This window comes from Agelaius tricolor, unplaced genomic scaffold (assembly GCF_023055355.1).
Source record: "Agelaius tricolor isolate 1412-34295 unplaced genomic scaffold, bAgeTri1.0.p SCAF_3, whole genome shotgun sequence".
Classification (NCBI taxonomy): Eukaryota; Metazoa; Chordata; class Aves; order Passeriformes; family Icteridae; genus Agelaius; species Agelaius tricolor.
This window is the reverse complement of record NW_027269263.1, coordinates 36,107,598-36,134,677: the sequence shown is the minus strand read 5'-3', so window position 1 is coordinate 36,134,677 and position 27,080 is coordinate 36,107,598. Positions and strand designations below refer to the sequence as shown.

Below are 27,080 nucleotides of genomic sequence, written 5' to 3'. Positions count from 1 at the left end.
GAAATTAATGTCATTAAGATAGTAAGAGAGATTTTTATGGCTCTTTTCAGTAAGCTGTTTTAAAGCTCTGTTTCTCAAAGCATCATTCTAAAAAATTTATTTAGTATGATGAAGTAATCATAAGCTTGACACAACTCCACAAGCCTCTACTAAACACACATGGAATTTTTGTTTTACATTGCCTATATAACATCCTTCTTACCTAAACACACAAACACCTATCTGTATAGGTGACTTGGTGATTTGCACACATCATAAAGATGGGATACAGATGCAAACATTATCAACTTCTTCAAATCATAAGTAAGCCTGACATTACTACCACCTTTTAAATAATCATAAAAACCCCTATTTTTTGCTTTATTACTTTAGTTCCAGACATACAGTTCATTTTTTATTTAAACTCTCTGAACACCACATGCTTCTTCAGAAAGGCCTCTATCAGAAAAATCAGAAAATAACTGGAAGCAGAAAATTCCTGTTTATCCCAGAAGGATATATAAAATATATCCTTCATATATAAAATAAAAAGTGGGAGTGCTGGTATGATGATCCTTTAGGCAACATGGCACCCATGCACCACTATTAACAGCTTCTACAGGCACAAACCTGCTTTTTTTTTTCTTTTTTTTTAATCTTTTGTGAGAGAGAGGAGAGTATCATAACCAAAAGCTGGTTCTCCTCACAGAAAGCACGGCTGTAATAATTCATCACATGATTAGCAAACGGTAACAATACAGGTGACCCTAAAAGCTAGGTTGTTAAAAAAATCTGCAAAGAAGCTCTTCTAATGGGAGGGAATTCCTAAGATTCCCCCAAGGGAAAAATGAGAGTTTTGCAGGTTAAATGCTGAGGTGAGAAGCAAAATCCATTTCCCGAATTCCACAGGCAGAGGGCAGCAGGCTCCAGCCAGCAGCGCTGTCTCGGGGCTTCCTGCTGCTTAATTTGACATCTCCCTCTCACCCAGAGCATCATCCTTGTGTAACCGTGACAGAAACTACAAGATACTTCAGTCATTTAAAAAGAAAGCTGACTACATACATGTTCACTATTTCAAAAACGAGCTTTTTATTACAGGTCCCACCTCTGTGTAGCATAAAGGAACTTAGGTGGTGGTCCTAGTAAATGTTAATCCTCTTAAGTTAATAAAAACTCTGCTCTAAAGTGTTACTGCAGCTTTGCATAAGGAACACACAGCAGTGATGAAAACTAAAGTATGGGGAAAACAGAACATGCACTATAAATGACAGCTTGTCTCCTCAAGCTTAGCTATCTCTTAAAGCCAACAAATATAGTACCAAAGTGATTCTTATTTGTAGAATGGAAAAAGTCTGAAGAATCTAATCTTAAATAGATCATTTTTTAAATTGGCTCTATAAGGCTGTCTGCAAGAATTCGACATTTGCATATAATGATAATGCATATTAGACAGTAATTACCATGGACTTTTGTTTAATTATAACTGATAATGCAAATAAATCCTATGTTCCCAACTGAAGAATGTAATTAAGTCTGAGTAGTTCAGGGAGAAAGGGAAGAGGCAAAACCATTGATTTTAAAATCAGGAGAATGGCACACTATACACAAATTCCCTTCCACTTCCCACTCACATCAAACAGCATAAAAAAATCCATCTTCTCTAAAGAAAATGAAACTATCAACTCACTGCCTTGCCCTGTTTACTAATGATACAAAATGTTTTCTTACACAGCTTTATCCAGGATTTGCAAACTCCTCTTCACAAAGAAGAGATACCATTTTTCTCTTTGAACATTAGTGCAGTGAAATCTCTAATAAATGTGAGCCACCCCAGGCAAACAAAGGATTGTTAATAAATACAGAAAAGCAACCTGAGGACTGCAAACCGTGACAAGGGAGACTGAAGGCGGAGGGGAGACCATCTGAGATCCAAAAAACAATCTAAGTCTAGTTTAAGGAGGTAATCGAATAAGTACAAACTATCCCAAGTTTCATAATTAGAACCCAGTAAGTTAAAAATACACACGGCAAAAGCTGTCACCTTTAGCAGGTATGCAAGTCTAGCTTGGAAGCAACACCAGTGACTACAATCGTGTCTAAGTCCCAGAGTAAATTTTACAGGCACTGACATGAATTGTTGGATTGACAACACAGCCCCCAAACACCTTATGGCAATCCCTGGGATGTAGCCAGCTTGGCCACAAGGACTTGAAATAAATTCACTTATCTTTTCAAACAGTCAGCAGCAAGAAACTGTGACATTAAAACGGAAAAAAAAAAGAAAAGTTGTGTAAAGGCAGCATGAAGTGAACTTTCAACATTTCAGGCCACGCCATTCCCTGTGGGACTGACTAAAGCTGACAATCCATCAGCTTGACCTTCCCTGCACAAGCACTCCCTGCGAATTGCAGTTTGAAAGTTCAAGCTTTACATTTTATACCAGCTGGTACAAGAACAGCCCCAGCAGGAGAAGTTCACCATCTCCACTGAGGCTTTGCTCTGCTGGGCTTGTGGCCACAACCTCTTCCAAGGATGTAGAGAAAGCCAAAGGTGATCACACCAAAGTCACTCACCTTCAAAGCATGCCAATACATCTCCTGGAGGAGCTGAGAGGAGCAGACTGGCTGTCTTGTAGAAGGGAGAAGATTCCTAAGGGAAGAATTTGCATGAAAGTCTCAACTTTGACATTAAAAGACAGCAGTCCTAAACTTACAATTCCTTCAGCTGAGCTTCTGCCTGATGTGGTTCCTTCTGCATCAAAGAATCATTAGACATCCTGCAGGACAAAGTATTTTCTCTGCACAGTGGACAACTCTGATCTGTGTCAGCTTCAGTTCAGCTGTGCCTGAACTATGATGCTGAGGGACAGACCCTTCTCAGTTAAGCATCTGAGAGTATCATGGTTTAACTGCAGCCAGCAGATAAGCACCACACCCCCAATTCCTTACTTCCCTCTCCTCCTCCCCTCCCCTCCACAGTGGGATGGGGAAGACTCAAAAGAGTAAAAGTGAGAGAACTCATGAGCTGCAGTAAAGACAGTTGAATGGAACAGTACAGGAAGAAAAAAGAAAAAAGAAAAAAAAAAAAAAAAGGACAGTAATTATAAAACAAGAAAAATATACAAAATGAGTGATGCACGAGGCAGGTGCTCACCAAGTGATGCCCAGCCAGTCCCTGAGCAGCACCCCTTGACCAGCTTTGCCCCCAGCTGATATACTGAGCATGATGTTGTATGGTCTGGAATATCCCTTTGCCCAGCTGAGGTCATGAACTCTGGGGCTGTGTCCCCTCACAACTTCTGGTGCCCCTCCAGCCATCTCACTAGCAGGGAATGACAGGCTGGAAAGTCCTTGACTTACTGTAGATACCACTTAGCAACAACAAAAACATCAGTGTGATATCAGCATTAAACTCATACTTAATCCAAAACACAACACTGAATAGTTATTAGGACGAAAATTAACTTTGTCCCATCCAAAACCAGGACAGGAATAAAGACCTGTATTCAGGCAGTTAGATCATACGAAAATAGGACTGCAGCTTTGCACATGATAATTTGAAGAAATCTGATCTACAAGTGAAAAAGATAATTCTGCATAACACTACAGTTGGGTATTTTTGTCATTTGCTTGTTGGAGATTTCTTTTTAGAAAAACATCTGCATTGGCATTAGCTATAATAAACTACCATGAGTAAACTGTGATCATCTCAAGGGCAGCTTAAGCAGCAGAATGTATACGTCAAATGAGATTCAATATAAGCTTGTACTCACGACTGGACTATAAAATGGCACCAACAGACGACCTGTTATTTATTGTTTCTCCCTTTTTATCTCAAATATCATCATCTCCCTTTGTTTTCTAGGTGCAGGCTTCACACATACCCCATTCTTTCCTGCCCTATGTAGTTTGTAGCCAGACTCCTAAGTGCACATGAAGTGACACTCAACTCCTCTGCAATTGGAGGCCTTACAGCTCTCCCTGGCTCTGATGGGGTGAACAACTGCACTGTCACCATGTAGAACTGTCTTATATTGGTTTATCAATGTTTCCCAAAAAGTTCAAAAGAAAGCAACCTCTTTTCTGACAGAAAACAAAGGGTCCTATACAGCCTGGCAGGCAGACCTGCTGTGTAAGGAAACTCACCTCCTGCTTTCATTCTGTATGTGGCCAAATGCCACCTGCCTGAAAAGGCCAAAAAAGTACCAGCTTAAAAACCTCTCACTGGTCCCATGTCCCCCTCCTCACTGACTCTGTCAAGCTCTTGAAATGAACTGGCATTCACCACCTGGAAAGCAGCACCAAACAAGTTTCCTCCACAGATCACAGAAACTCCTGTGGGACTTCTCTCACATCATTAACTCACACAACAACAGGCTGTACAGCTGCAGCCTGCCACCAACCCTGAGATTAAGGGAAAGATAACTAAGCCATGGGCTATGAAAGAAAAGGGGATCCTTAGAGCAAGCAATAAAAAAAGCCTCCTTTGTGGTTTTTCCTCCCCTCTCATGTATGTTGCACACAGTTAAAGGAGAACTCTCTGCTTCTGCTCCCCCTTCCTCAGCATCAGGAGATTTCTTACTCCTATGCATTCTGTGTGCATCAGCAGCATCAAGTTTTGAACCAAACCCCAATGCATTGGCAGGTGAAAGGAATACTTTTTTTTTTTTGAAAGCACAATTCCAGTGACTTTGGCCACATCCAGTTCCAAACCCCCTCTTTATTCCGATGAACAGATATTTAAAATATTCACCCTTGTGCCCTATTACAGATTATAACTGTTTGTAACTAGTTTGTAGTCATTTCAGGACTACAAAATATGCCAGAGGTATTTCATACACAGAAAGGCATTTTTTTTAACAGAATGAGAAATTCTGCCAATAGAGCAAATACTGAAGTCATAGACTTTATATTGAATACCCTGGGAAAATCTGCATAGATGTTATATGGTACATAGATTTTCACTCTGTCTTTATAAAACATTACTCATTCCAGTTCTTTCTGGATAGATGCATTCATAGCTTTTTCCCCCTGCACATTCTTCACTTTATTAATAATTACTGTAATGCATCATAGTGCCATACAGAAATTTCAACACGACAGACTACTGTAACTATTGTTCCAACGTCAGAGGGAAAGATCTTCTGAGACATGAGACCCAAGAATTAAATCTAAATCCCCCTAAGAAGCTGCCATAATCCATAACCAATTAATATCATCAAAGGTCCAACAATTACCAGGTGACAGTATTCCATGCATCTCATAGCAGAAATGAAGTGCAGAAAGCTGCTGAGCTTGCAGTGCTGCTCTGCAAGGTGGGGATTGAAAGCAGATATCAGGTGGACACTTTCCACCAGGCACCTCTACAGCAAGAGAGATATGTGACAGACTGAGCAGTGGCAAAGGTGGCAGTTTGCTGACCTCACCGTCATAGCTGTGGCCCATTGCTCTGGGAGACAATGCTGAAGTCCTCTACAGAGCAAACCAGAGACTGTAAGGCAGGAACACTGTCAACCATGAAAGTGCATCGGGGCAACATAAGAGCGTAGAAAACTTCTCAGTGACCAAGATGTTCTAAAGAACACAAGCAAAATGGTCATTTTGGGGAATCTGAGTTGGCATTTTCCCAATGAGAAGGAGGAAAAATACCTAAGAGTAGTGTGAATGAAGTAGGTGTCTGAAGCGAGTATAACTGGCAAGGCAATGATTTGGACTGTCTCCTTTACAAGAAGAGGAAAAGGCAGCATGGCATCAACTTGTGGGGGAACCTGGAAGGCAAACTCACTGGCATCCTAATTAGGGGTTGTTTAAATAGTAAGGTTATGTGCAGTGCTATTAATTCCAGTGGGGGATAAGCAGTAGAAGTAACAGGGTTGAATTAAGAATTCAAATTCTCTTTGCTAAGAAAACAGTCAAACCCCAAAGCTCCTCAAAGTTTTTCCATGAATTCTACACCTCTCTGAAGTCTTTTTCATTTAGCTCAACTTCATAGTCTCCAATTTCAGATGGTGCCAATTCCTGCTTATTTTATCTAATCCAGTTGGTCTGAAAGTGCTGTATTATTCTTAGAGTAATGGGATGTTTGGTAAATTGAAAACCCCAGAAAAACAAAGAATTCCTAAATTCAAGTAAAAAAGTCTTAGTTCTTCATCCCTCTCTCAAATCGTGTTTTCTAAAAAAATCCTCCCTCCCATTTCCTATTCAGTTTGCCTATTCCTTTCCTAGTGTGATACCCAAATACAGCAGACACCATCCACAACAGCTTCACATGAGACACACAGACCTTATCAAACTTAGCAAGACTCTTGCTCTTTGCAAAGGTATCACACCAATAAGCTGCTTAATTTATCACCCACTAAAAATGAACACTGATTCAGCTCTGCAGCACAGCTGCTTAGCTCCTTATTTCCTGTTTTACATTTGATTTTTCCTTCCCAGCTGTGGCTTCTACTGAATAACATCTTACTTATTTCAGACCCTTATCCTAATTTATCCAGAATATTTTGAAGTCTGTCCTGTCTGCAAAACATTCATAACCCCTTTCAGTTGAGCACCATGCACAATTTTCATAAGTATTTTCAAATTCATTACGTAAATCATAAAAGAGATGCTGAAGAGAACAGGGCACATGACAAAGCCCTTGAGAAAATGAATTCCCACCACTTGGACTATCAGGTCACTGAAAACCAAACCTTTGCTGCAGTTTTTCAACCACTGCAGAAGTCACTTTAGAGACACCTCATTTAAATTACTTCCCTAGTTTGCATAGTACAATGTCAAGTGAAATAGTGTCAAAAGCCTTACTAAAGTCAGAATGGATCACATCTAATACTTCTTCCTTAGACTTTCTGCCGGTTCATCTGTCAACACTGGAAGTTGGACTAACTCAACATAATTTGTTCTTGACAAATCCATTTGGGTATCCCCTTGCTACTTGCTAAGTACTTGCAAATTATTTAATAATTTATTCCATTTTTTGCAACACCTGTTTTATAGTTACCAATAACTCCTCTTTCTGTGTTAGAGAAGGCATCCGTCTCTGTCCCCCCCTAATCCTCTCAAATGCATTTCTCTGCTTCCATGGCTTCTTAAGAACCCTAATACTCAAAGATTTTTTATCTGATTTCTAAGTACTCTGAAGTAAACTCCAACAGACACCCCTGACTTGAAACAACCTAAACCTTTAGTCTCCTCCTCTACATTCTTTCCCACACTTTCAGTTTCCTTCCTAAACAGTCCTGAGCACTGACCACATAAGATTCTCCCTTCCATTTCTCTTCTTTCTGCCCCAGTATCCCTTTTTCCTCAAATAAAAAGCTTTTCACTGGGGACAGGTTGTGTCTTACCATAATCTCTAGTTTTCTTCTAAAAAAACCCCAACATTACAGCTGGGCATGGCTGCTGACGGACTCTATCTTGCTAAATTTTGATTGCCACATTTTGTGGCAATTCCAAAAAGACACATCAATGGGGTAGGAAGGTTTAGAGATGCTCCTTTTCCATGGAGTTGGCTGGAGCCAGCCATTCTAGAGGGGAAGCTCTCTGTGAAAGACCGGTGATGACAATACTCCTGTCCATGGGGAGTGGGGAGGGGACGGGCAGCCCTAAGTTCTGAATCAGCACATCATCCACATCCCTGACAAAGCATTTCTGTGGATGTCTGTGAGCTTCTGGAATGGCCTCAAGGGCTGCATCTGGGTCCTGGATGCACAAACTCAGCACAGAGGTGGCAACAGAAACAACAGTGATGTTTTAAAAGTAATGTTACAGGCTGAGCCCAGTGCCATCTTTGCTTTTAAATTGGCATCAAACCAACTTGCACTCCCTTATGGTGTATGCTACTGAGAGTCAGGAGAATGTGGCAACTGGAGCTACAGTGGTGTGGAATTGGTGCACATGACTGAAGAACTGACCCAGCAGCCTTGTACACACAGTCCCTGAGCTGCCACCATCACACTGCTGTGGTGAATCCCAGTCTGCAAATCATTTCAAGATGTGGAAAACCACATGTCAGTCTAATGTTGCTGGCCACTGCTTTTCATAAAAGCCAGTTGAAATAGGAAATTGCATATTGTTTCAGTTCATTCATTCAGGAATATGGGACATATGAATGCTCAGACTGCTGAACAAGGGAGAGATGCAGCTTCCTCTCCAAGTGAGAGAGAATGAGAGATTGAAATAAAAGAAAAAATGTGTATTCAATTATATATGCCCCAATGGACCCACATTCTAGTGCCCAACATACAAGGCTCTTTATAATTTGAACTAAGAAACAATTTTAACTCTTCAGCAGTTGCAGAAAGCTGTTCCACCAAGGAGCATTTCTGAAGAGATTGGAGGAGCTGCTGCCTGTTGCCTGAAGTGGCAACGAAGCAGGAGCAGAGCTAAATGTGAAAAAGCTTTGCTTACATAAAATATTCCTATAAGGGGACCACCTGCTGTTTATGCCTGGCAAAGAGCAAAAAGCTGTGCTGCAGGTGCAGCAAGATGTCGCTGATTTGTAACAAACCTGCAAGATGCCACTGGAAAGCCACAGCACAGCAATGTGAGCTGTAGCAGCTCTTTGGACACAAGACAAAGCAAAGCACAAGGTGATGACCTACACAGTAGCTCAAGAGCAATTAGCCTGGGAACTGCAGCACATTCACCATTATAGTGAAGTGAGCAAAAAGCACACTGGAGCATCCTCACTGGAGGATGCTCATACAAAATAGAATTCTGCAGTGCTTGTTAAGTACGCTCAGACTGGGAGGAAAATTGGGAAAAAAGAGGAAGAGGAGGGAATTACAAAACTGATATGAATGGGAAATTATTATTCAACACTAAGATCCTAAGACATAACGCATTAAAATATCTCATGTCTTTGAAGCATATTCTCATTACCACACTCCACACTGTGTAGAGTTTTCAGCATCAGCATTTTTGTTTTTATCTATTTCCAGGCATTTATAACCAAACTCTACAAATGTGTTTGTGGTGAAAACCTCACAAACCTCAGCCTGGAAGAAGTTTTTAATTATTGTCAAGTATTTTATTTTTCTGAACAAAACAGTAATAATAAAAAATGATAAAATTTAGAGCTCCTAGCCTGTACACTCTCTGTTAAGGCCTTAAATTAAATTGTAGCACACTGCTGTGACCAATTTAACTTTTTCTTTTTGTAATGAAACATTTTGGTGCTTTATTACTTTCCTCCTATCTCCCCCCTGCATATTTCCTGTTTTTTCATGCCACATCTTTTCCTCTGTGAATTCAGCAAGTACTTCTCATTTTATTTCTTTCCACTTCTCTCCATCAAGCTCACTTACCTCCAAAACACAACTCGTTTCCCTCCCTCAAACCATCCCATCTCACATTGCACAGACCTGTTTCCTAAATCTATCCTGTGCCTCTCTCACTCATGATAGTAAAACTAAAACCAAGACACAGAGGCAAAATAGCCCTAATAGCATCGATGGCGAGAAGGAAATATCCTGTCATTGAAGAGGAACTGCTCCCCTCCATCCTTCTTGACATATGAAGATGATGGAGAAGAAAAGCATTGTGAAAGTTGCAACAGCTCTGTCACTGTGCCCAGTATGCCTCAAACACAAGGGCATTTCTCAATTTTTTGAGAAGGTAAGATGGGGAAAGAGTATGTTAACAATTTTATCTGATTTGATTTCATGACTGACTTTGTTAGAAAATGTTACTGTATCAAAACAGAAGCACTACACCCCAAACCAAAAAGGCTTTTGAAGCCTTTAGACAAGCAGCTCTCTCAAGTTGAAGAAACAAGAGTTTCTGCTACTTCTTACCTCCCTAGTGCCCTTAAACTCCTCCACCTATTAGTGGCTTTAGACACTACTGCATTATAACATACTAAAAAATTACTAATGCAAAAAAAAGTTGGCACTGCTTTTCTTTGGGGGTGTTTCACTTTTAATATTGATTTTAAAAACTTGGCAGTATTACAAACTGGAAACAACTTTTACAGCATCCCTGTAAGAATGATACAAGAGATTGGTCAGAGGTCATTTTGGGGAGCTAACTTGAAAGTCTATGCCAGCCTTAAAAAACTAACAGTTGAGTATTTAATTTCTAAGCACTAAGAATCATAAAATCAAATCTTCTAGTTAAACAACACCACCACCCCCCCCCCCCCCCAAACAACAACAACAAGAACCTCACTACATAAAAAACCCCAAGAAAACATAATTCTTAGGAGTAATGTCCCCGAACACCTCAGCTATCTGTCATACTGCTGACAGAGCACACAGTCTATTTACTCCTTGCAAGCTTGGTAGATAACCAGCATGGCTTACAGTGCCTCACCTAGATTGAAACTATTGCCACACATCATAAAGAAAATCTTATCCTACTGGAAGGCTTTAGAACAAACATTATTTCTCCTCCAGTCACACATTTGCTGAAATATGCAGACTCTGGATTCATTTATCCTTCTGAGGCAGCCTGTATTTATTGTTGTCATTCAGCTCAAAATCTGATGCACAGCAGCTTTCAGGTGACTCTGGGGATGGTGCAACCTGAAATGACAGGTTGTTGCTACCAGCACACACAAATTGTTCTTAGGTCTTCATTTACAATGATTTTAGTAATGCAGTGCCCCCGTTGCCAAAGATGTTAAGTTTCTGAAGAACAATTCAAATGCCCCTGACTGCCCCAGCCATTGTGGCCTCTGGAGGCCACATTCTGACTCCACAATACTTGCCCCACACTTGTCTCTGATGCAGCTTTTCCATCCTTTCTGCATGTCTCCCCTCTCTCAAGACATTCCGCTCCTATACCAGCCAGCCCATATTTATCTCATCCTCCCCCCTCCTATTCCTGAAGCTTGTTTTAATTGTCTGTCACTTCTATATGTTAAAGGCAAATTAGTAAGATTCTCCAGCTGATACAGAACTGAGCTTCATTCCTGCATCCTCTACAGCTGTGTGACCCTTTTCAAATCCCTTAGGCAGAGCCCCAAGGCATAATGATATAGTATGTCTAGAAAAATCACACCCACTAGACAGCTGCATTTCTGGTGGGCCCTGCCCACAGTCCCATGATGTGCTCAGCAGCTGGTGAAAGAAGGTTCTGGTGGCACACACTCAGCCTGACTCATACACTCCAGAGCACCCTGAGCACTGCCAAACCATTTCTCAGAAACAAGAGTTGAGATTCACACCATGGTCAGTTCTGGGAACCCATAAGTAAAGGCTGAGTATACCTGATGAAACAGTACTTCTACACCATTTTAAATCATTGATGATTGGTAACTCTGACAGTTGAAAAGCCAAATTATGTTTCCAAACAGTGTGTAGCACCCAGTGTGGGTGTAAGCCCCAAAGAGCCTTGTGTGCTGGACAGGGTAGAGATGGGGAGAAAGGGCAAGGAGCAAATCCAACAATTCCAGTCCAAGCCTGTCCACATTCCAAACACGTTGGAAAGCTCACTAAAAACCAAACCATCACACCACAGGTGCTGAAATACAACGAGGTTTTATATCACATTTCTATTGTATTTTTAAAATTATATAGGCAAATAATTTAAGCATTTGTTGAGACAAATAATAAATACAATTTAAAAACTACTCCAGAGGTCTGGATAGGATACATTTCCATCCGCAAATTTTCCCAGCTTTCTGCACCTCTGTAGATGTCTACGCATTGTTGTCTTCTAATGCTTTCTCATGAATTTAACTGTGTAGTGCTTATTAGACAGCAAATTCTGCTTTAAAAGGCATTTAAATTTTTCATACTTCTACATTTGAGCATTATTAACTTACCAAATATCCATTTCTTTAAGCTCTAATTTTTACATTTTTTCCTTCTCTGGCTTACCAGCTTACTTTTGCAGAAAGAGATGAAAAATCAATTAAAGCTTTATTTACAATGACCACATTTTTTTACTCTGAAAAACTGAAACTACATTTAGACATTTGCAGTTATAATGAAAAAACACCCCAACCAGATGGTTCGGAAAAGGAACTGATTTAATTCCACTGTAAAATACAGCACAAAGATACAGAAGATCTCCAACAGTGTCTGCAATGAAAACCTTAATTTTTAGGGTTGAAAAGCGCAATAATATGCCTAGTTAGTTTTCCCAATTTGATAGAGAAATAAAACCTAGCAAAGTTGTATTTTTTGAATGGACTGGCATGATAATAAAAAAATTAATTTAAGCATTTCATCAAAATGGCAACGAGGGGATATGGAAAACAGGGCGCATTTGGAATAAAGCAAGTACATTACAAGGGACTGCAAGAGTGAGCTGGGACTGCTCATCCTCAAAAAGAGATAACTGAGAGGAGACCTCATCAATGTCTATGAGTACCTGAAGGGAGGATGTCAAGAGGATGGATCCAGGCTCTTCTTGGTGGTGCCCAGCAATGGGACAAGAGGCACCGGGCAGAGACTGACACACAGGAAGTTCCACCTGAATATGAGGAAGAACTTCTTTACTGTGCAGTGACCACACATTGGAAGAGGTTGCCCAGAGAGGCTGTGGAGTCTCCCTCAGTAGAGATATCCAAGAAGTGTCTGGATGCTATCCTCTGCCATGTGCTCTGGGATGACCCTGGGATGAGCAGGGAGGTTGGACCAGATGAGCCACTGTGTCCCTTCCAACCTTGCCCATCCTGTGATTCTGTGCAGAAAGCCATGTTCTGTGAAGAGTAAACATGCTAGATTTTCTATTTATTTTTTAAAGTTATTTTCCAAAATAGAGACATTTCCAAACACTTTTGCTTGTCAAGCCAGACTTGAATGAAAGCTATTCTCTGGACACAGCAACATCCCATGACAACTTTTCCATGCAGCATCAGTCAAGAACTAGAACACCTGAGCCAACGGCTGTTGGGTGATCCAAACCAAGGGAATTCATTCAAATGGAAATGACTATGTATTGAATAATTAATTAACACAACAGTAAAAATAATTATAAATGCATTCTAGCATAGCGAAATACCAAATAGTACGAAAAATAAGCTGTAAGGCCAAGCACAAGCTTAGTGCAATGACCACAACACTCCACATGATTATAGAAACAAATTAATTTATTCCAAGTCTGAATTTAGCGTCTACATAACAAACGAAGCATGTTATTTTCCTTTTTTTTTTCTTGGAGAAATAAATAACGTGAACACTATTCTAAGAATTTTGAGACATTTAAACTTGAAATGCACTATGACATTTTGACATTTATATCACATTGAATATGAAAAACAACAAAGAATAGGGACAGTAAAGTATAATTCATATTTGAAACAGCAGACTAGGAAAGGAACAGTGATAAAACAAAACCAAACCTGCCAATGTCTTCAATATTACCCAATCTTAATTGTATTTTTGAAGCTTCAGTGAAACCATCAGTGCAAAGCTGTATATAACCAAAAATCCCAAATTATTGTCAATTTTGTTAACTAGATTTCTTTTGTGCCTCTCTGAAAGCTTTTTAAAATTAGTTCAATTGTTAAGGACAGTTATTCTTCAGTAAAATGAGGCTTTTAAATACTTTATCATTTGTCTCAACATGTTGCTAAGCCTAAAATGATTTTCAGTTGCTTTGATTAAATGACTTTCTACTGTGCTGAAAAACAACAAAATAAAATGCCTTATCACTGTGAGCTTTTTACAATTGCTTCAGGAAAATAAGCTTTGTGTTAAAGCCATGTTTAGCTTTGCTTTATGCACAACAGACCTCTGCGATTGCTCTTGGTTGTGGTTTAACCCCAGCCAGCAGCCAAGAACACCTGGGGAACTCAGTGCCAAAGGATGCTGCTGCTGTTTAATGTTTTTCGCGAGGAAAACGGATGACAACATAAAACAAAGATATGTTGATGGTTATTAACTACAAAGCCACTTCTTCAAGTGGTTTCAGAACTAGAAAAAATAATTGAGGCTATGAAAGGAGCACTGTCTATGTTTGCACACTGGTTTGGCTACTCCATAGGCAGCTGGTTACAGGTGGAGACAGGACAGTAAGACATTATGGCTATTCTTAGGGACACAAGCCCCAGTCTTCCAAATATTCCCCTCATTTTTCTAGAGTTCATGGTCCCTTCCTTGCCTTGCATATTGTTTCTTGGGCAATGGTCAAGCACCCCATAGCCACAGTGCCTCCTGACAGAGGAGGAATTTCTCCTAGCCCGACTGCTGAAGGGTGATGGAGACCTTCAACTCAAACACAGACCCAAGCCATGACAGCCACGTACTTCCATGTCCTGATACAGCAGTAAAAGCACACTGCAAACCTCTGCTCTAGTGGCACTCCTGTCACGCTGGTCTGTATCTCCTTGCTTGAGCACAGAGTCCCAGCAGGGAAACTGCTGTCATACTCATCTGCAAAGCTCTTCAGCTTTCTGTACAGTGCAAACCCAGGCAAGGCCAAAGTGAGCTCTCTACCCAGGGCCCAGAATGCTCTTCTTGAAGGAGCTTTCCTGTCACCCCCAGTTTTGCACACCACCTATCCCACTCAACCTGGATCCTCAAAGAAGGAACCTACCTAGGCAGGCAACCCTGGATGTTTCAAAAACCTACTGGATCGCTCCCCATGCCACTGCTCATCCTAACTCTGTTTGGCATTGCCAAACTCTATCTTTGTAGTGCCATGGCTTCATATTGCCTAGTGAACCAGGTTCAGTCCCCAGACCAATTCTATTCGTGGCTTCCACAACTCAAGGTTTGTGCATATGAAGGAATCACCATCACAGAGAAGTATATCTTATCAGCAACAATCCCTTTATTGTCTTCCTAGGGAAAGCTAGGGGAAATGTGCCCTTCAGCAGAAACAATACGCAGGAGGTGCAGCAGAGCCAACAATTTAGTCAGCAAGGACAGAGGGGCAGAGACAGCCTATTCATTTTAAACAATGGAAGAAACAGGGCACAGGGGAATACTGTGCCAAGGAAAGGTCTAACTTTATTATCAATTCACATTAAAATAATTTTATTTTTCAAGAGTCGGTAGAAATTTGGGTGAAAAAATACAGTCCGGGTTGTAAGTTTTGGGTGACTAAGTTGGGGTATTAAATCTAATTGCCAAAGCCCAAGTGACCTGAATTTCAAAGATACAGAGATCAGCTGAGCATCAGATTTTTCAGCAATGAGAAATATTGCTTTGGGGAAAATATTTATTAAAAAGGGATGTATTTCCTATTACCATTATCAAGAGTTGGATCATAAATGGCAACAGTTAGACTGCTGTCTAACTGCAAATCTCTCAGGTGTGAAAATCTCAGGCTGCCTGAGTGGCTTTATAAGAATTTGGTCAAAAGTTTTTCTAAAAAAAAAGGAAAGATTTTATAAAGATCGATAGGTTGGTACAATTATAACTAATTATAAATAAGGTCACAGGCAGTCTTCAGCAGCATTTCTACAAGATGTATCCTCATGAAAGCACAAAGTGATAGCTGGAAATTCAGCTCTCACCACAAAACCAGTCATCCATGAACTGTACAAGCACAGATGAAAACTTTAGACCGTACAACTCCATCAGAACAAGTGCAACAGTGGTTCTTTGTCATCCTCCTTTTGTTTTTTATCCATCTGTGCCACAAGCTATATCAAAGATCTCTCTAGGGCAGGAACTGTCTTTTAATTACATACACAAGGTTTATGTTGCACGTCCCTTGTCTTGCTCGGAGCTACATGTTCCTCTAACACATACTAGAAACAGGAGAGCCAACCGTGTCTGTCTGTATTTGTGACCAGGCTTTCCCACACAAATACCCTCCTAGCAACATCAGGCGAAGGTGACAGGTTGAGCACGTCCAGGACCACTGCAGTGTGCATCCATCCTACATGGATGCACATCAACCAAGCTGTGTACAACACGGGCATCCAACTACCCTCCAAGCAGTGGACCAACTGCATGGGACCTTGTCCTGAAGAACGTGCAGAAATTCTTTTCAATCATTCAAAGTTTATCTTGCAAGATCTCTCACATTCTTCTTCCTAAGAGGAGACTTACTTTTTGACTTATTTTGCTGGTTTCTTATTTACTACCCAAAATGACTGTCTAATGTATTGCTTTACATGCATTTACATGACAGTGTACTGATAAATTTTACCTTTCAGGGGGAAAAACCCTCAGTATAATCCCCCCTTCTGGCAACATGTTCAGAAGCAGAACGCTTGTACACATTGAGAACAATGGCAAATAACCATGGTCTGCTATGATCTTTGGCAGCAGTGTTTTTCCTACTAAAAGATAGAAAAACCACAGATGAATGGTCCTGTGACCTATTCATCTTGGAACAAAAACATATGGAATGATCTTTAAGGCAATCGGTAAAAATGGCAACAATACCAAAAACTGTATTTTCATTTAGGGGATATAACATTATTTTCTGCATTGTAGCTCATAATACCCAATTTTCCATGCAGCACAGAGCCTGTTCTTGTTTGCAGGTGGCTATCAAGAGTATTTTGCAGGGGAAGGTTTTGATGGATCCATTCTACACTATGGCAATGATATCTTCTCTCACACCCTACAAAGATACTGAGTAGGTATTTTCAGAACTATTGCTATTCCACTGACTGCTCATGCCTTCAAGATATCCAATGATTGTTCCAATAAAGCAAAACACTAATGATAAAAGGTAAGTAAAAATAGTAATGACTATAATAAATGTTGTCAAGCAAAGTCACCAGTAAATGAGGTTTTGCAGTAACATAAAGAGCTACCATACTGGTATCTCTGACAACCCCAAAGTCAAGAGGGCTTTGCCAAAATGAATATCACCCTCTATCTCCACTCTTAAGCAATCACACCAGAAAGAGGTGTTTATCACTATTTTAAAGCAGCCACATAAATTCAGAACTGCAGTCACATTAAAGAGTGCTGCATAGTTTAAGACATGGATGAACAAATAATTAGACTTATTTGTTTGCGGATTAAATGCCTGTAAAAGAAAAGGCTTTTGTTCAGTCTGAGAAAGGGGGAAAAACACAACAGTTTTCTCACATTTGCATTTTATGCTGCAAAAAATTAAAGGACAATTAGATTATGCTTTAATTTTTAGTACAGCCATGCCTGCAGGAATTTGGGGAACCTTACTTGAGAATAGAAAATGCAGTGCATCAAAACAAGAATTTTCAGGATTCTCTTGAAATCTGGGAAAACATACACATTATTTAAATTTTCCTGTTCTTCAGTGAAAAGAATATAGTCATATTCTAAAGAGGTATATCACACCCTAACTGCAACATCTCTTCCTTGCCAGGTCATGTGAATATACTAATGAATAAAGCAAGGGATACCCCAATTCCTTGGCTTCTTTTCTTAAATCAGAGAAAAAGATGATCTGAGACCATGTATAAGCTAGAACCAATCCACCAGCACCAGACTGTCCCTACCCCCAGACTTTTAGCTGTCCACATCAATGGAACACATTGCCCTCAATGATGGTTCAGTCTCAGGGACTCTGAGACCTCCTTTTAAAAATTTCAATAAGTACTGGGTAACATTTCCAGCAACATCATAAAGAGAGGGAATTTTTTTTCTCACAAAATAAGTATCCATAACACAAAGTCAATTAGTCAGTCATATGTAAGATGAAGACTTTGTATGATGGGGAATAAATTCCAAGTATTATAATGGAGGCAATAAAGGGAAAGGAATGATACCTGGCAGACTAGAAACAAAGGCAAACCCCCTAATTTTAACCTTTCACTTTTTATTATTGATACATTTATTTTATATGGCTACTGTGCATATATTATCTTCCTCAAATAAGTATTTACTCAAAAGAGGAGGAGGATAAATAACACGAGCAGAAAGAAAAGTGGATATACTGAGGTAAAACTTCCATCCTCCATTTGCATTTCATATCATAGGTTTTGTCATATTGACAGTACAACTTATTGATTGATAGATCAGATGTGCAAGATGGAATATTGCATTTTCATAGAAAACCCCTAAAAAGATCCTGAGACAAAACAAAGATCTTAATACATAAAGTATATATGTCTAAGTGTAGGGGAAAAAAATAAGTGTAGGGGAAAAAAACAGGAAGCCAAGATGACAACAGAAGAAAACAGTACACCGACACCACTGCACTAGCCAGCATGTGCCACAGGACAGTGGACCCAAAGTTTCCTCAGCAGTCTGACTCATTAGCATCTTATAATAAAGCAAAGAGTATCAGAGGCTCTGGAAAAACACCATTTGAATGGTTTGAAATGGGTGAGTCATTTTATCAGCTCACATTCTGAAAGTAATGAGGCTATTTCAGTCTAGCTAAAAGTGAATAAATCTCTAACTGCCCCCAATAATCTTTCATGTTTCCAGAATAAACTGCAAAGGGGATTTAAATGTTCCTGTCAAGAATATAAAGCTTCTATGGCTGCACCCTTTCTGGAGACATTTAATTAAGTATTTTTCAATTGCACAACTTGATGTTTCCTTGCCTGCCCACCAGTGAGGAAAGCACATCACAGCCTGGCAAGGAGGAAGCAAGATGAGAGGAGCTGCTTCCCTTGCATTCAGTGTTACTTGGTTCTCCCTAGATCCCTGTGCTATACTTTTCCTTTGTGCTAGGAGGACAACTTCAGAAAGCCCGACAACATAATAAAGCTAGGGAAAGACAAGCCCACTATTACCACTGCAGAAAATAAAACACAGATTAATGCCACTAAGGCATATGTCAGAAGAGATAATAACGATGTGTACAAATGAATCTTCTCATCAGGAGAAAAGAATGTAAGCACCACCAAAAACTGAATAATAATTACATACAAATCAAAAATGACATTGCCAGCTGCTAAGCACACATTATTCTCCCAGATTACCAAAGGGTTTGTTTTCCACTTTTTCCCTTAAAACTTGCTAAGTCTTCCTTTTCTATTCAAGTGACAGAAATTATAAAGTAGAGAAGCAGGTGCTCGCACTCCCTAGGAAGACAAATGCTAGCACCATCAGATAGCTTGCTGCTTACAGCTCTAACTACCCATTCTGCCACGATGATCTTCATTGCAGATGTGCAATAAAGGCTTTTTTCTTGTTTCAGAAAATCGCTTTTCTGAGTCAAACCACAGAAACTGGTTATAAATTGTGATAAACACTCAGTTTCCACTTTCTGAAGTATTTACTAACAGTGCGCCACACACTTTTCATGTCCCTCTCTTACTTCTTAAAATTTGCATTTCTGCATGCTCTAACCACTGATGTTACAGTAAGATTCAAACATAGAGCAGTCACATTCAATAAATACACACCAGTCATGCCCTCCCAATCTCAATCAATCAGAGTTTGGCATATAAAATCATACTTTGGTTGCATTTCTCTGATTGCACTCCCTGCCATTTTTATAATCATTATTTCATCTATCTTCCAAAGACAGAATACAAGATCAAGTACCACAGTCCCACACTTCTTGAACTAATAATTTATTTTACTGTTCTTTTTTAACTCAACTTCATATCCTGAAGATATAACTGAAGACAACCACCAGAGAGCTTCTAAGCAATTTTACTAAAGGCACATAATTAAAAATATTCCATCAAGAAGACAAGCTCTAACATAATGCATAAAGAACCAAGAAATGTTAACTTTTACTGATATTAAATTTTATCCAGAAGTTTACTATATGCATCCTGTCTGTCAGCTGGATGAGACATTTTAGAGATTTTAGTACAGAAATAACACAGCAAGAGTTTGCATTAAGTAGTCAAGATGCTAGAAAAAGACAGACCATTTATGACATGGACTAGAGAATTGCTTTTTCCTTTACATCTCTTATTAGAAATCACTACAATCCTTTTAGTAGTCTGTAGGTATGGAGGCACATTAATCTTTCCTCTTTACATTTTATTGCATATGACCCATGATTTATTTCCTCTGTCCCATAAAGATTAGAAACTTCCCATCTATATTATTATACCATTCTAATCCTAAAGTACATATATGTCATTTAATAGAAAGGATTATAGTAAACAAGAATAATCACCACAAATAAAAGCTAAGTAATAATTAGGGGTAACAAGTACATCTGTAAAGTTTATTAGACAGCCTGACTAAAAATAGCACTTCTGGATGAATGTTAGTATGCCTTTTTTGCCAGCAACACACAGAAGCACAAGATACTTTCATTTACTTCCCTCACAAGAGTGCTGAATTTTAAATTCTTCCTGACAGTATTTAGGATGTAATCATGCCTTTTTTGACAAACTGCTAAAATCATGATAGCGTTCTTAGCACAAATTGGCAAAACAACAAAATGAAAAAGAATCAACTCATTTTCTGCTGAACATTTACTTTCAGTTGGTCTGTAAAACCAAGATCAATTTGCTACTTACAATGATTAATAACTTCCTTGTCCTTGACAAGGCACTCTGTAAATTGTTACAGGCAGATCAGTACATGCAATACTGTTAAGGTGTCTACCCACTGTGTATTTGTTAATATTTTATTGTGGCAATCTCTCATTTTACACTCGTGAGACCTTCTTCTTATTTTCAATTGGACTTTCTCCTATTTGTTCCTGTTGGCCTTTGCCCTGTCACCACTGATGCCTGATAGCACCACTAAGAAGAGCCATCCTCTTTACTCACTCTCATCACATGCTCTGGTAAGACCCCGTCGTGCTTTCTGTTACTCAGGTGCAACATTCCAGCTCTTACCTCCCCCCTCTCAATGTCAGGCACTACAAGCCTGTAATCATCATGTGGCCCTTCCCTGGACCTGCTCCAGCCTGTCCATGTCCCCCTCACACTTTCCCCAGGACTGGATCTGGCACTCCAGGTGTGTCTCACCAGGATGGGCAGAGGGGAAGGATCGCCCCCCTCACCTGGCTGGCAGGGCTGTGCCTGATGCAGCCCAGGAGGCTGTTGGGCACATTGGCCACCAGGGCACATTGCTGCCTCCTGCTCAGCTTGGTGTCCATCAGCACTCACAGGCACTTTTCTACCAAGCTGCTTTCCAGCTGGCCAGACCCCAGAACAGAACAGTACATGGGTGTGACAGTGTTCACAGGGGTTTTCAAATGAGGGAAGAGACGAGGATTTAAATCCATATTTCAGAGGGCTTGATTTATTATTTTATGATATATATTACATTAAAACTATACTAACAAAATAGAAGAACAGGTTTCATCTCAGAAGGCTAGGCTAAGCTAAGAATAGAAACGAATGATAACAAAGGTTTGTGGCTCGGACACTGTGTCCAAGCCAGCTGGGCTGTGATTGGCCATTAATTCCAAACATCCACATGAGACCAATCCCAGATGCACCTGTTTCATTCCACAGCAGCAGATAACCATTGGTTACATTTTGTCCCTGAGGCCTCTCAGCTTCTCAGGAGGAAAAAACCCCAAGGAAAGGATTTTCATAAAAAGATGTCTGCGACACACGGGGTTACTCCTCCCCACATGCAGGACTTTGCATTTCCCTCTGCTGAACTTCATGAGATTCCTGTTTGCCCATTTCTCCAGCCTGTCAAGATCCCTTTGAATGGAGCACAACCATATGTTGTATCTATCGCTCCTCCCAGTATTGTGTCACCAGCAAACATGCTGAGGGTGCCCTCTGTCCCATCATCCAGGTCATTAAAGATGTTAAACAGTGCTGGTGCCAGTATCAGACCATGGGGAATGTCACCTATGGCTGACCTCCAGCTGGACTTGGTGGTACCGATTACAATTCTCTAAGCCTCACAATTCAGTCATTTTTCAGCCCAGCTCACAGACCACTTATCTAGTCCATACTGCAACAGTTTGTGAGGATGATACAGAGGACAGTGTCAAAAGTCAACATAAGGAACATCCACTCTTCTCTGATCATCCACTCAGCTATCTTATTGTAGAAAACTATCAAGGTTGGTCAGGAATGATGTCACCTTGGTAAACTCATGTAGACTGCTCCAAATCACCTCCTTGCCCATAGGATTCTTGGAAATGCTTTCCAGGATTGTTTGCTCCATCACATTCCCATAGACTGATTAAGTTAACCAGCCTGTGACTCCCTGGATCCTCCTCATGAGCTCCTTGCAGGCCTTCTATCAGAGAAGCCTGCTCTCCTGAGGTCCAGGGTTGTTACCCTGCTACTTGTCTTGTTCCTTCCTTGCAGAATCCTGAATTCCTCCTTATTATGGAAACTGCAGCCAAGACTGCTCAACCTTCACATGCCTGCCCAGTTCCTTCTCACTGGTAAGTGTGAGGTCAAGGAGAGCATGTCTGCTGATGAGCTTATTGATCACGTGTTAGGAAGTTACTATCATCAGTGCACTCCACAAACCTTCTGGATTACTTGTGCACTGCTGTGTTATTCTTTCAATAAATATCAAGGTGGCTGAAGTCCCCCATGAGGACCAGGCCCAACCTCCTGCAAATACAAGGCTTCTTCCAGCTGCTTGAAGGCATCATGCATTGCTTCTTCCTGATGGAGCAGTCTGTAGCAAACACCCATCACAACGTCACCTACACTGGTCTGTGTGCTTTGCCTGACCCATAAGCTTTCAGTTGTCTGAACCATGCATCCCTGCGGCTCTTTCACATGGAAAGCTGAGCAGCCCCTCCTCATCTTCCCAGAATATCATAATTTCTAACTGCCTAAGCAATTTCTCTTGAGATAAATTAATCCCAAAAGTATTTAATCTGGAGTGCTTACTGAATTAGCAATTCTTAAGGACCCTTGTGATGCCGGTAAATTTTCAGCATTCATAATCAAATCATAGCTAATAGCTACAATGGGCTGCAAGAGCTCTCAGCACTAGGTGAGAAAAAGGTACCTTTGACTAACCAAAGACAGGTGCAGCTTGCCTTCCTTCTAAGGAAAGAAAACAAGGCACCAAGTGTTACCTGGAAATAACAATTTGGGGAATTCAAAGCAGTTCTAGCACCTGGACCAACAGGTGTTCTAATTATTTCCTGTTCCTCCTTACGTGAAAGTCAGGAGACCAGATTTTAATTTGTGTCACAAATAAGACATTCTTGACATGATGAAGGATATTACCTGTTTCCAGTCATCTTTGAGCAACAATATATGATAAGTGACCTCCTGTATACAGAATCATACTGCTATTTCTCCATCAGCCTCAGTTTTCAATATTTAATAACCTTACCCTTTTAAGTAATGTGTTTAGGTCTTGTGGGCAATACATTACAGTAAGACCCTGTCTATGGACAACTGTTCTTGAGGGAACAAGAAGAAAGTTTGGTTTGCTCTACACTTCAAACAGACCATTTCAGTGTTAGGAGGCAATTCCATTTCTGATATTGACTTCGCTAGCTTAACGTTTTTCCAAGTCATGTTCTTGGTACAGTGTTTGTGAAAAGTGAGTCACTGAGATGGCTGGCAGAGTCCTAACGAGGGTCTTTCTCCACTTGCAGCTTTTGGCTCAAATGAACCAAAAGAACAAGGCACATAATACAATATAGATACATTTTGCTTTTCTGGAGAAGGCTTTTGGACAGAGACACAAATAAGTTTATGCCCTTTCTCACCAAAAATATTGAAAACACTCTGACCCTCTTAATTGTTGGAGAAGATAGAAATTGATCATGCTTTTAGGACTGGCCCAGACACAACACTTGAAACACTGCAGATTTCAGTGTAATTTGCCACAACTCATCATTTGCCAACTGGCTACATGTATTTCTTCAGTAAAATCCATCCTCCACTGTCCAACAATTAGAAAAAGCATATATGTAGGACATTGCCAGAGGACAAGTCCACAGTGCTCCATCTTTGCAGGCACAGTTGTGAACACAGGTAAATGAGTATTTTGACTAAAAATGGACCTGCTGCAACTGGATAAGAGCTTACATACTTTCTTACTTCAGCTCTTTCAGTCACAATAATAATTTCATGCTGTTTCTGATAAACACCTTAAATGCCACATCACACAAACTATCTCCCGAAGTTTACATATAATCTTATCTTCCTTTTTGCTTGGATTCAGCTAAGACTTCTAGGGATGCCTTAAGGATTTTTTCTTCAGTAGATTAATTTAAGAGCTGAAATTCCACTGGGTTGCAAAAGCTTTGTCTTTGAATTTAATGTGCATGGACAGCAAATCTGCAGGAGTTTCTCTCAACAATAGCAGGCTTATTACTTGCACTGTATTTCTGAGCATCACACAGGAAGATGATAGGGAAAGCACAGGCTCACATACTGCATCCTGGAACACACAGCATCTACTAGACTCTCATTTGGGGATCTTCTATTCCAATATCTCCTGATTTCGACCACATACCAGTCCACCATTTGTCTAACCATTTCATGGCTCAAACAGCTTGAGTCCCACGTATAGAGTGTGACGGTCATTTCAACATGTTAAATGAGTGCTCTGTTTAAGAAGCTCATCTATGCTAACCATGCAAGATTCAAGCAGGGAAAGGACTGTGCCTTGTTTCCAGGCCTGCAGCCACATTAGGAGCTACATGCACAGTAGATTTTTTCAAAAATATATCTAGAAAAGCCTTTGATATTTATGTATCACAATATCATTTGTTCTGATTCTCTGTGTCAACTCAAAATGTCAAGATTTCTTTTGATTTGGAGTACACAGTTATTTAAATTTTTTCTCACAACACCTTGTCAAAGCACTGGCTTATAATACTTCCCAAAAATAAATGTTACCATCTTCTCAGCTGATAATTTTCTCACCTTTTCCCCTTACAGAACTTATCTTCAGCATTAGCAGAGCTGAGTGCACAGCTTAGGGACTGTTCCTCTACCTGAAGCAACTATAGCGATCTCCTTTGTGGGTGCTGCTGTTAAAACCAGCCTAAAGGAAACAGCTGCAACTCATTAGGGAGGACTTTGCAGTCCACAAGAACTACTGGGATGCACTTTCTGCATTACCCAGCCATGCCCTGTCTTGAAGGGTGGTCATGGTCATTTAGCTGTTCCTCACAGGTTGACAGTTAGGGAGGATGTTTGTTGATGATGGGAAACACACTGGAAAGTAGGTCAAGTACAACAAAACTGAAGGGAAGAAGGATGTTCAAGAGGGAATTCCTATGCAAATGAGGGTGTTAGCAGCTGTAGCAGGCAAAGACTACAGTGTGGGGAAAAGCAAACGAAAACCAAAAACTAATCTTCCGGCTGTAGCCACAGAGGAATTTATCTGTGTTAGTCTTTACTATCTGCATTTCCATTTTACAAGCAATCACACAACTTCAGTGCTACTGTTCCTACCTTCATTATTAAAAGCATGTGAATTTTACCAAGAATTGGTTCTCTAAAACAGACTTCTCTCTCTGACATGAAGAACAATTCACTGACTGCTACGAGCCAAGCTCTGGGATACACAACTGAGGTAAAATAGTGAGAGCAAAGACAAAAACACAGTTTCTAACCTTTATGGGGAGTACCTGGAAAACAACTGTAGTTGTCCAGAGATCTGAAAGTTAGTTTCATATTTACATACCTACACTGTATAAATATCCATATAATGTCCACTCTGCTTATTTGGGAGGACAGGCAAAGATTCCTCCCCCATAAAAGTAGTTTTGGGCAGCAGCTATGTTTCCAGAAACACATAGCTCAAGGGAACAACCACTTCTGGAAGCATCTTTCCCATTTGGACCATTTCTATAACTGCTACTCAGCAGGGCTAGAAATCAGGTAAACATTTAGGAAGATCTTCAAGAAGATGAGGACAAAAAGGGTGTCTGTTAGTTTCTTATACACAGTAGAAAAGGATGGCGGGATGGGAATTTCCTTTGTTTTATAGGTTTACTGCACAGTTTGACCTGGCAAATGCAGAACATGACCCCACGGAGCTGAGGCAGCTTCCATGTGCTGTGGGGAGGAAGCTCTTTCTAGAGCACCAGTTAACGCGATGCTCTCCTGTCGCTTAATCAGCTCTGGTGACTCATCTCCCCTCTCAGTTCCTGTATCTGGAATTTGGGAAGCAGGGACGAAGGTGACTGAAAGGAAAAATGCTCTGAGGAAATGAAATTAATCCCAGAGGATTTCCTGACATGAGAGCCTTTCAAGGCACTCTGACATGTTCTGGGGGCACAACGACTGTCACGGCTGGCAGTCAGGGCTCCATCAATGCCTTGGCGATGCTTCACGCTCCAGCGGAACGCACGGCTGCGCTTCTTGGGGCACGCAGCTGGCACTGCCTCAGCTCTGCCTGCTCCCCCTCCTCACAGCGAGGAGGGGACATGCTGCCTTCTGATGTATTTGTATCTCTTACCTATTTTACATACCTATCTAGATATATGCCATTTATACAATTATATATGTAAGAAGGAAAACCAACAAGAAAGGGTCCGACTCCAGGGGAAACCCAGGGTACAGCTGCATGAATGAGAACAAACAGACCCAAGCTCACCCTGCTCTGCTCTATTTGCTGTAGAGGATGGAACTTCCTTCTTATGTCAATTTTCACAGTATTTTGAACTCTCTCCTAATTTTTTAGCAAAGGTTGATAAAAACAATGACAACTAATGAAGTGGTTATAAAAGAAAACCAATAAAAGTAAATGTTATGAGTGAAAATAGAAAAAGAGAACAATGATCTTCAGTATTTTAATCATTGTTTTACTACTCTGACAATCTTGTGCAAACATGAAAATGTTTACAAACATAGATGTTAGTGCCAAATTTCAGCAGAGCAAAATAAAAATATTTTGAGCATCTTCGCATTATTGGAAATTCTAGCAGAGTAAGGCTTAAAAGAAATTCCATTTTTCCTGCAATTTCCATTTTAGGTTTTTTAAACAGGCACATTGCAACATTTAATTGCTTCCTTCCTTAACGTACAGTGTTACATCCAGAGTTAAGACATTTTCCAGTAAATGAAGAAAAACATTTCCCATAGCCACAAAATGCTTTCAAAGTCTCCAGTGGCAGCACAGTTTCAGTGATGAAACAATACAGTTTTGTAGCACACAACTGCCTCTACTGCACCCTATTAATTCTTGCCCACTGACAATATAATCACCCCCTGCATTGTTTGCATCCACCAGCAGGTGATGAGCATATACTGAATGGAAGAACAGTCACCAGCTCCCCCAGAAAGGGGAAGTGGTGGGAGCACAGTGCTATAGCCAGAACAAAAAACATCTCTGAATCTGAATTACATCTAATAAAAAAATTACAAAGTAATCTCTAACTGTATTAGTTTTAATTAACAACTTTCTGAAGCTCTGGGAAAACAAG

The 27,080-nt window shown here is 40.3% G+C and overlaps 1 protein-coding gene across 16 annotated transcripts in view; it reads right to left on the bottom strand.

The window, feature by feature from the left end:
* The window catches only part of GRIP1 (glutamate receptor interacting protein 1), a 307,466-nt gene that overhangs the window by 168,746 nt on the left and 111,640 nt on the right, over positions 1-27,080 (bottom strand). The window contains exon 2 of one of the 16 annotated variants that reach the window (XM_071423473.1): positions 2,553-2,628. The exons of the other annotated variants lie outside the window; for them this stretch is intronic. Within the exon in view, the coding sequence (XP_071279574.1) occupies positions 2,553-2,628 (76 nt within the window). The remainder of the gene's footprint in view (positions 1-2,552; positions 2,629-27,080) is intronic. 16 annotated transcript variants of the gene reach the window in all.